Below are 9,690 nucleotides of genomic sequence, written 5' to 3'. Positions count from 1 at the left end.
CATGGTTGGATCCTCGCGGAGGCATCTTACGAGCAGCTGAGCGCCATATCCCGCGCGGCAGCCGTGACAGCTCCAAAAAAGATATGGGCACACGAAATGGAACAGGCCGAGTCCGCCGCCGAGGCAGCACACGAAGCACACACATTGCCTCACCCGGAGACAGCCTACTTTGAGCCGAATGTACCCGAAAAAAGGAGGAACGAAATCAAGCCTTACGCCGTTGCTCCGCTGTGCTTCTGGAAGCCCGCGCGAAAAGACTTGGAGCCTCACCCAGCCCAAGCTGGCGATATCTTCACGGCGTGGCGGCGCTGCATCCTCATCCTCTGGAATCGGTTGTGCTCCGCACTGAACTTGGCCGCGTATGCGCCCTGCCTCGGCAACAGGCAAATCTGCTTGTCCGTCATTTTGTGCGGTTTCACGTGCCATACCGCCTTACACTGCTGCTGCTGCTCGCTGCACTCCTTTGGTTCCTGGTGGCTGGGAAATGGATCGGCCTTTCCCGCCGTATGAAATTGACGTGACCATCCGCGACTCTTTGCTTGGCTCAGCCCCTGGCCCCGGCGACATGTTGAATGAATTCCTGCACCGTCTCGGGCCCGTTGCGCGTGGCACACTTAGAACGATGATCCACAACTCCTTCGCAAACGGCAGCCTCCCTGGCTCCTGGAAAATGGGAGATGCTATTTCTATCCCCAAGCCTGGGAAGGACCCATGCCGCCCAGAGAGTTACAGACCCATCACGCTGCTCTCTGTTTTACCAAAGTTAACCGAAGGAATGGTTCACCGCCGTCTGTCAGCGTTATTGCCGCACCACCCACGTCAATTTTGGATTTGCACCTCCGCGTTCTACGTCGGACGTGGTGGCACTTGTTATCGACAAATTACTCGTGGATTGAATGAGTTTGGCATTGTGGAGCATGAGCGCCCTGGAGACGACGCCCCCACACGACGCCCTCGTCGCCATCGCACGTAGTTTTGATTGATTTTCCGACTGCGTTCGACACCACTGACCATGGGAAGTTATTCTGCATGCTTGACAGACTTCCGCGCCTTGGCCTCGAACCAAACGCTGGCTGCACAACTACCTGCGGGGCCGCTATGTTAGGGTATGCACTCGTGAACAGCACTCCCGGAAACAACTCGCCTCAGCTGGAGCACCGCAAGGCGGCGTCCCGCGACCCCAACTCTTCCTCTACTGTGTGGATGATCTGCTGCGCCGCCTGGGCAGCATCTATTCTGCCTCCGCTTTCATGTACGCTGACGAACACACACTTGTTGCTTCAGGTGCGGACATCCATGCCTGTGCTGCGGCAATGCGACCGCTCTTGTCTCTTTTGTGGCCACATGGGCTGCCGAGCACAGCCCAACAATCAACGTCGCTAAGAGCGAAGCTGCTCTATTCCACATCTCTTCACACACACACGGTCTGACGAGGACATGGTCGATCTCCATCTTGTTAGCGGGAACCTGCGTATTCAGCCACGCCCAGTGCGCTTGCTGGGCAACACGTTCTATGGACTTCTTAATTCTGTTACGCATGCTTCCACCGCTGCAAAGAGGACAATGCCACGCCGCTATCAGCTGCGTCTGGTCGTAGAGGCGGACGCGTCCCATCACACCATGCGATCCTTTTTGATTGGATACGTTCATAGTGTGCTATTTCATTGTGGCGAGGCAATTGTCCCGTGACTCGCCCCCACTTACCTCCATAATATGGAAGTACGGTACCGCGACGGTAGCAAAACATTCTTGGCCTGAGCGCCTCTACAGAAGACACATCTGTCTATTTGGAGGCCAATATTCTTCCGCTCCGGAAGGTACTCTGGCGTCTTGCACTCACACAATACGAACGCTATATACGCCTCCATGATCACGAGGATTTGCGTTCCCTTATCTACTCGCAACCTATGCCTTCGTCCATGCATGGGAAAGCGGCGACATCAATCCGCTTCCGAGAGATGCTGTTATTAATGGATTGCTACGCGTCTGTGACATTATTGGGACACCCCACAACCACATTCGCGCGCCTCTTGCCCAACATCGAATTTTTCCCTGGATACAGTGATCCGCTACAACGTGAGATTTTATCAGCCACTGTTTGCCGAAGACGCCTCTGACGATGTCGGGCGCACGGCTTTTTATTCTACTCACTCCTCTTTGGGGGATTGTGACTTTGAATTGTGGGCGGACGGTCCTTCATATCTCGCTGCACTCGCATCTGGATCCGCTGCGCTATTATATGACTCCACCACGACAAATGATCTCCCTGTGGAGGTACATCGTGCAGCAGCTGGCAGCCTCGCATGCTCATATAGGGCAGACTGCCTTGCGATCGAAAATGTTTTTAGACATCTCATACCTCCTTGTCCGGGAACATCCCAATCGCCCACACGAATGCTGGAGGAAACGGACTCCCTCTCGGCAATTGAGGCACCCCGCGTTGCCCACCGACCGTGCGAGACCGCGTTGCTGAGTAAATTTGGATTATGCTGCTTTCCTTGGTGAAGCGAGGTCACCCTGTGGATTTTATATTTTCCCATCACACTGCGGTATTCCACGCGGTGAGGCCGCTGACAAACAAGCCGCGATTGCACGATCCCTCCCGCAGGACTGCGTCAATGCCTGGCACGTGGACTTCCTCACTGCAGTGAAGCGACGGCACTGGAAGGATGCCCAGGAGGAAAAGGAGGGCGCACACACCGCGTGACAGGCGCCTGTCGGTGTGGCGAGGACTCTATTCCTGGTGTTGGCCCGGACATCGGTCCCCGAGTGGCGGCACTGCGCACAGGCGCGATGCGACGCCTGCCCACTCTTCGACAGGCCTGCACGCGCCCTGCGGATCACAAGGAACCCTCTGTGTCGGTGGTGCCGTCCCTCCCTCACTGCGGTGACCAGCCCGCCTCTGCCTCCGCCGGAACCTCTTCCCGACGTGAGCACCGCGACTCCTTGTCGACCAGCGAGCGGTGGATTGACGTCCTCCTGCCCAACCTGCGGCAGAGTGCGCTTGTCCGTCCACAGTATGAGGGCACATGCCGGACGTGCTCAGCCTGGCGTTATAATAGTTTGCGAGGGCCTCCCATGCGGATGCCGCAATGGCGCCACCGTCTTCTTAACAGGCGCCTCGCGCGCAGGCCGCCACCGAAGTTGCCAAGCATGCCAGCAGGCAAGACACGCAGGAAGCACAACCGCGGGTACTCGAGATGGACCAGGCTCTTCCGCCACCGCCTCATCACGGACGCCACGGGCTGCTGATCCCCGACGGACCACGGGAGACTCCGCCTCATCCACTGCGGGAATGCCCTCGTCGTTGGGAACTGGACTGCGACTGTTTGTGACTGCCCCAGCCCGCACGACGGAATACTTGCCACTTTTGTACGGACGGCCCTTGCGCTACTCACTCGTTATTGTAGCAGCATACAACCAAAACAGGATAACAAGCTGCTTTGTGGTGAATATTGGCTGCACTTCCCGTGGACCAACAATCCGCGTGGTGTGCGGGGATCTCCTTTTTTATTGTTACTTTGCTTTTGTGTTGCTGTGTGCGCTGCAGCTTCTTGTGTGTGTGCGCACCCTCCGTGAGGGGTGCAGACACGACGGACCGCTCTCGCCGCATGCACATGCGGTGGAGCCTTGTGTGCCGCTCCTGTTTGCTTCTCCCTCTTCCATCTGTGTGTTGTTGTTGCGGCAGGGCTGTGTGTGTGTGTGCCTGCTGCCGTGGATTGGAGTGTGTGTCGTGCGTGGTGTGCGGCGTACGGTGCATGCCTGGCTGCTGCCCTCTCCTCATGTGGTGTGCCCTCTGTGTGTGTCTGCCGCACCTCTCGTCTCCCCTGTTGCTCTCCATGTCCCTCACTGTGCAGATCAGCTCCACACCACTGAACGACCACACTCACGATGATGATGACGTGCCGTCTGCTGTGCGCCCTGTTGGTGCTTGCCCTGTGCTGCTGCCCGTCCGTGTGCGGGGCAGAGCCTGAGCCTGAAGCTGCCGCTTCTTCCAAAGCGACCACAACACCGACATCAATTAATCCTGGAGCTAATAGAAGCGTTACCAGTCAATCGACCCCTGCAACAGGAACACCACCTGTTCCCGGTCAGTCAGATCCTTCAACAACAGGGTCCGTTGCAAGTCCGGGAGATGATGGCGGAGAGGGATCAGGATCTACCAGTACGGAAGATCTGGGACCAAATGGAGTGCCCAATAAGTTACAGGCAGATGATAATAAGGATACGACAGGTCCACCCAGTGACAATGGACTATCCGAGGAACGGGCAAATAGTGAGTCTGAAACTTCTACCGAGGAGACCACTACGACCACGACAAAGGCGCCAACCACGACCACCACCACTACAACACAGGCACCAAGTACTACGACTACAGAGGCGCCAGCCACTACGACGACCACCCGCGCACCGTCACGTCTTCGCGAAATGGACGGCAGCCTCAGCAGCTCTGCGTGGGTGTGTGCCCCGCTGCTGCTCGCCGCATCCGCGCTGGCGTACACCGCTCTGGGCTGAAGAGGTGTGTGCGGGCTGTGCGTGCCAGCACTCAACCGCGGGGATTTGTGCGCGTGTGTTGTGGTTCATTGTAATAAATAAGAGGAATAATGATCTTGTTTTGCTTCACTTGCTTCCGCTGCCGTGCTATGTGCTCCGCATTGTGCCCCGCATCCGTCACGTTGAACGCATCGCGGACACACTCATAAGCATGCGCACTGGAGCCCTGGGTTTGTTTTTCTTTTTTTAATTATTGCTTTTTAATTATTGTTTTTATTGCTTTTAAACTTGTGGTTTGCGGTGTGGTGTGCGAGCTCTGCAGTCGTACTGATTCCATGTGTCTCGTGGTGTGTGCGCTGCTGCTGGGGTGCTGCCATTTGTTGCTGTGCGGTGGCTGTGCGTGGTGTAGCGGCCGTGTCTATCTTTTTGTCTTTCACTCTGTTGACGTGGTGTTAGTTTTTGCTGAAGGCTGCAGGCAAGTGACAGGAGTGGTGGCGATGATGACTGGCCGTGTGCTGCTGGTGTGTGTCCTCTGCGTGCTGTGGTGACGATAGCGGTACGTGTGAGTATTAGCTCCTGCGGTGGCGTGCTCAGCTGCGGAGGGAGTGCGCGATGGATGGCAGCAGAAGGACAGGAGGCAGGGCGAATGCGTCCGCCGTGGAGGAATGCGTGCGTAATTGGATGGCCATCGTCGTTGGAGGCGCCAAGGGATTGCCGTTGCTGCTGACACCGCTGAGGATAGGGGGTATGCTGCAATCCAATGAACACTCAACGAGATGCGTCACCAGCCGCGTAGATCGCCTGCCGTTAGAACGAGGAGAAGACAAGGCGGCGCGCCACCAGCGGCACCGGCAGTATGTGGAGGATCAGCGGGATGGCGTTATTTGCCGCCCGAAATGAAAACGAATGTGTCGGAGTCACACGACGCATTGAGTGGTGTTGGACAGCGGGAGGAGTCAATTGTGAATGGTTCAAAAGGCAAGGCTCAGATGCTGATGGCTCCTGTCACTGTGGGGCGCCTGGAACTCGTGCCCCAAAGGGAGCGAGCATTGCCCTCTTCGGATGGCAGTCGCGCCGCCGGCAGTCGGGAAAACGAATCCGCTCAGGATGAAAAGTTGAAAGTCACTGAGTCATCGGGGGCGGTGGGACAGAGGGAGGAGCCCAGCCCCCAACACAGCCTGCCATTGGGGGGCGAAGAGGATCACAACCAACAAAACCAGCCGCAGTACCGGGCGAACAAATAAGACAAACAGCAGGGGCAGGAACCGCCGCAAGGGGCAGAAGGGTCTGACAGCCGACATGAAGTTTCATGGCCAGAGAATGGCGAAGGTAGCGCCAAAACACGATGCGGGTTCAAACACAACTTCCGCACAAGTACCGGATGATGCACCATAAGGAGAATCGGGAGGAAAAGTTGCGTTAGAAGCAGCTGGTGGAGATGAGGCAGAAAGGGAAGAAGTTGCAGCACACCAAGACACCGTGCAGCATGCACCATCTCCCATTTACGAGAGGCCATCGCAGTCATCGTCCTTTTCAGATGGCGGCTTTGCTGCATTAGGCTGGAAAGAGGAATGCACCGTGCAGGAGATTTTCAAACAGCCTCCAATTTCTGTCGCTGCAGAGAAAACAGAAACGTACCGGCGTGGAGACAAAGCGCCTGCTGCCGAGGCTGACCACAGCACCGCATTTCTTCCAGCTGCAGAGTTTAACGCCGCCGCCAGCAGCACCACGACCAATCATAATGCGAGCCACCTGAACGGAGAGGACGCCGGACCCTCCACAGAAGAAGTGGAGAAGAAGAATGCAACAACAAAACCGAAGGCACATCAGCCGGAAAAGTTACCCCGCAGCCCACAGCGAGGGGTTCAAGAGGGACACCGCCACCGCCACTAGCAACATAAACACAGCTTCGCATGGCGGCAGTGACAGCAGCACCGTAGTCTCCCACACCACCTCCCTTTCTTGTTTCTTGTTGCGTGTGCAGCAGCTCCTGTTGCGGTGGTGACCGGGCCTGCATGAAGTGGTCTGCGCCGAATGTGGACGAAGGCCCAGTGCAAATGAACTGCTTGTGGTGAATATTGGCTGCACTTCCCGTGGACCAACAATCCACGTGGTGTGCGGGGATCTCCTTTTTTATTGTTACTTTGCTGTTGTGTTGCTGTGTGCGCTGCACCTTCTTGTGTGTGCGCACCCTCCGTGAGGGGTGCCGGCACGACGGACCGCTCTCGCCGTGTGTGCATGCGGTGGAGCCTTGTGTGCCGCTCCTGTTTGCTTCTCCCTCCTCCATCTGTGTGTTGTTGTTGCGGCAGGGCTGTGTGTGTGTGTGCCTGTTGCCGTGGATTGGAGTGTGTGTCGTGCGTGGTGTGCGGCGTACGGTGCATGCCTGGCTGCTGCCCTCTCCTCATGTGGTGTGCCCTCTGTGTGTGTCTGCCGCACCTCTCGTCTCCCCTGTTGCTCTCCATGTCCCTCACTGTGCAGATCAGCTCCACACCACTGAACGACCACACTCACGATGATGACGTGCCGTCTGCTGTGCGCCCTGCTGGTGCTCGCCCTGTGCTGCTGCTCGTCCGTGTGCGTGACAGAGGCTCAGCCTGCAGCTGTCGCTTCTTCCAATACGACCACGACGACGACCACGACAAAACCACCGACTACAACAACGACGACCACAACACAGCCACCGACTACGACAACGACCACCACGACACAGCCACCAACCACGACGACCACAACTACAACAGAGGCACCAAGCACTACGACTACAGAGGCGCCAGCTGTGTCGACCACCAGCGCACCGTCACGTCTTCGCAGAATCGACGGCAGCCTCAGCAGCTCTGCGTGGGTGTGTGCCCCGCTGGTGCTCGCCGCCTCCGCGCTGGCGTACACCACTGTGGGCTGAAGAGGTGTGTGCGGGCTGTGCGTGCCAGCACTCAACCGCGGGGATTTGTGCGTGTGTGTTGTGGTCCACTGTATAAATAAGAGAAAATAATGATCTTGTTTTGCTTCACTTGCTTCTGCTGCCGTGCTGTGTGCTCCGCGTTGTGCCCCGCATCCGTCACGTTGAACGCATCGCGGACACACTCATAAGCATGCGCACTGGAGCCCTGGGTTTGTTTTTCTTTTTTTAGTTATTGTTTTTTAATTATTGTTTTTTATTGCTTTTTAAACTTGTGGTTTGCGGTGTGGTGTGCGAGCTCTGCAATCGTACTGATTCCATCTGTCTCGTGGTGTATGCGCTGCTGCTGGGGTGCTGCCATTTGTTGCTGTGCGGTGGCTGTGCGTGGTGTAGCGGCCGTGTATCTCTTTGTTTTTCTCGTGCTATCGCAGGTAGGCTCCGCAGCGTTAGGCGACTCCACTGTTTGTGATGATGACTGGCCGTGTGCTCTGCGTCCTGTTGGCTCCTGCAGTGATGTGCAGCTGCTCGTGCGTGTGAGTGAGGGCCGCTGCGACGGGGTGCGTGTGCGGCCGCGGGTGATGGCGCGGTGACTGCTGGGCACGCGGAAGCTGTGATGGCTGCGGAAGGTGGACCCGTGGCCGGTGGCTCTGGACGAAGGGGGAATGTGAACTCTGAGGACAATAGCAATTAGGAAGACGAGGAGGGTGGAGGAAACACCGTGGGTGAGGACCCCAATCCCACCTCGGGAGGAGCACTCACTGCTCCGACGAGGCAGGATCAATCCAGCAGCGACCCACTGCGAAGTGGCACTAGCAATCCGTCCGGCACTGGCAGCGCGTCTGCTGCTCGGATGCGTGCAAGTGGACCGGAGTCTTTGGGCGGAGGGCACGCCGCAGGCACAACATCCCCACGCTCCGACGCGTCTCAGCAGGCAGCGGGTGGAGTGCATGCTGGTGGCGGGAGGACCTCCCAGGGCAGTCAGGCTTCGGAACAAACCGTCACGGGACAGTCACAGGTGCCAGGGACGGCGAAGGAAGCACCGCGGGGCGATGAAGGAGGAGAACCCGGAGCGCAACACGAGGCCGAACAAACCACAAAAATGACTGTGGTGACCTCTAGCGCAAAAACAGCGGTGGAAGAGGAGAGCCGCCAGCGGGATCGCAAGATGCACCACGTCTCTACAGTGGCGGGAATGCTCATTATTATTATTTTTCCCTGCTCTTACCGACATGTCTAGCCACACGATGTCATCAGGGTGCCGAGGTGGTGGACGAGCAGCGACATGAGTTTTCTGCTATGAGGCAGCTGCCATTGGGAGAAGCTTTCGGTGCGAAGGTCCTTCTTAATGCCCAGCCGTTGGCGCACAGCCAGAGCGTCTGTACATTCCGGAAGCAGTTGGTGCAGTGTTTTCTGCGGGCTAATTGTTGCGCTTGTGGAGGCTGGCTGATCCTGCGGTAGCAGTGATTGCCTCCTGGCACTGCTGCTGCGGTGCCGAGTAGCGTCTGGGTTTTGTGCGCGGCTATTTCTGTGCGGTGCTTTTTTTGTGTGGGGAGGACTGTGTCGCAGCAATCGCGGTGGAGGTCGGGAAGCGGTGGAGGGCGTTCCGGATGAAAGCACCGACAGTGACCGATGTGGCTCGTGTGTCCCACCAGTGTGGCGTCACAGTGCGGGCGTTTCTTCTTTCGACGCTGTGTGGAGGGCCGTCCCTCCACAGGCGGTGCGTCGGCCTCTCTTTTCGTCGGGGGAACAGCTTCCGTCCCGGTGCGGTGGGATCGTCGTTGGAGCGCATGAAAGCGGAGTGTTCCGGTGAGATGTTGCGGAAACGGCGTTGGTTCGTGCAGTCTCTCACAGTCCAGTACAGGCGACCCCAGAGCTCGGAGTCCCCGCACCCTTCCCGTGCAGTGTTTGTCCGTTCCTGTTGGTCGAGGGCCTCCTGAGTGATTATGTGCTTGCCGCCTGGATCTGATGGCCTGGCGCCGCCAAGCAGGTAGTGGTGGATGTCCTGATGCATGGTACTACGCCACTTGTTGGTGAGCTGGGTGTTAATGCATGACAGCAGGTCCGTGTGCCGTATGGGTGCTATTCCATGCTCCGTGTATTGCCCGGTTGCCGTGTTCTGCGTCGCATGCTGATCTGCAGGCTCGTTAACGTGTACTCCGCGATGTTCGTAGCAAAACTGCAGGTGCACGGACCAGCCAGCACGCGTCAGTGACAAGAGACGCTGCCAGATCTGATCCTCCGTCCAGTCTGTATGACTGAGCGGGCCCTTGTTTAGAGCCGCTAGAAGAGAATGACTGTCC

The 9,690-nt window shown here is 57.5% G+C and overlaps 2 protein-coding genes across 2 annotated transcripts, besides 2 other annotated features; both read left to right on the top strand.

Moving 5' to 3' along the window:
* Positions 1-9,690: a sequence feature (areas not merged during assembly with more than two copies in the genome that could not be assigned to a particular haplotype).
* Tc00.1047053509869.30 (mucin TcMUCII, putative) lies at positions 3,892-4,515 on the top strand (the record flags this gene model as incomplete). The annotated part of the gene is made up of 1 exon (XM_801022.1): positions 3,892-4,515. One exon carries the CDS (start codon positions 3,892-3,894, stop codon positions 4,513-4,515), a length of 624 nt encoding a protein of 207 aa, XP_806115.1.
* On the top strand, positions 7,007-7,393 carry Tc00.1047053509869.10 (mucin TcMUCI, putative; the record flags this gene model as incomplete). Its single annotated transcript, XM_801021.1, has 1 exon — positions 7,007-7,393. One exon carries the CDS (start codon positions 7,007-7,009, stop codon positions 7,391-7,393), a length of 387 nt encoding a protein of 128 aa, XP_806114.1.
* Positions 7,112-7,233: a microsatellite.

Source organism: Trypanosoma cruzi, genomic scaffold (assembly GCF_000209065.1).
Source record: "Trypanosoma cruzi strain CL Brener 1047053516495 genomic scaffold, whole genome shotgun sequence".
Classification (NCBI taxonomy): Eukaryota; Euglenozoa; class Kinetoplastea; order Trypanosomatida; family Trypanosomatidae; genus Trypanosoma; species Trypanosoma cruzi.
Note: the sequence above shows the minus strand (reverse complement) of the source record. Positions and strands in the feature narration are given on the sequence as shown.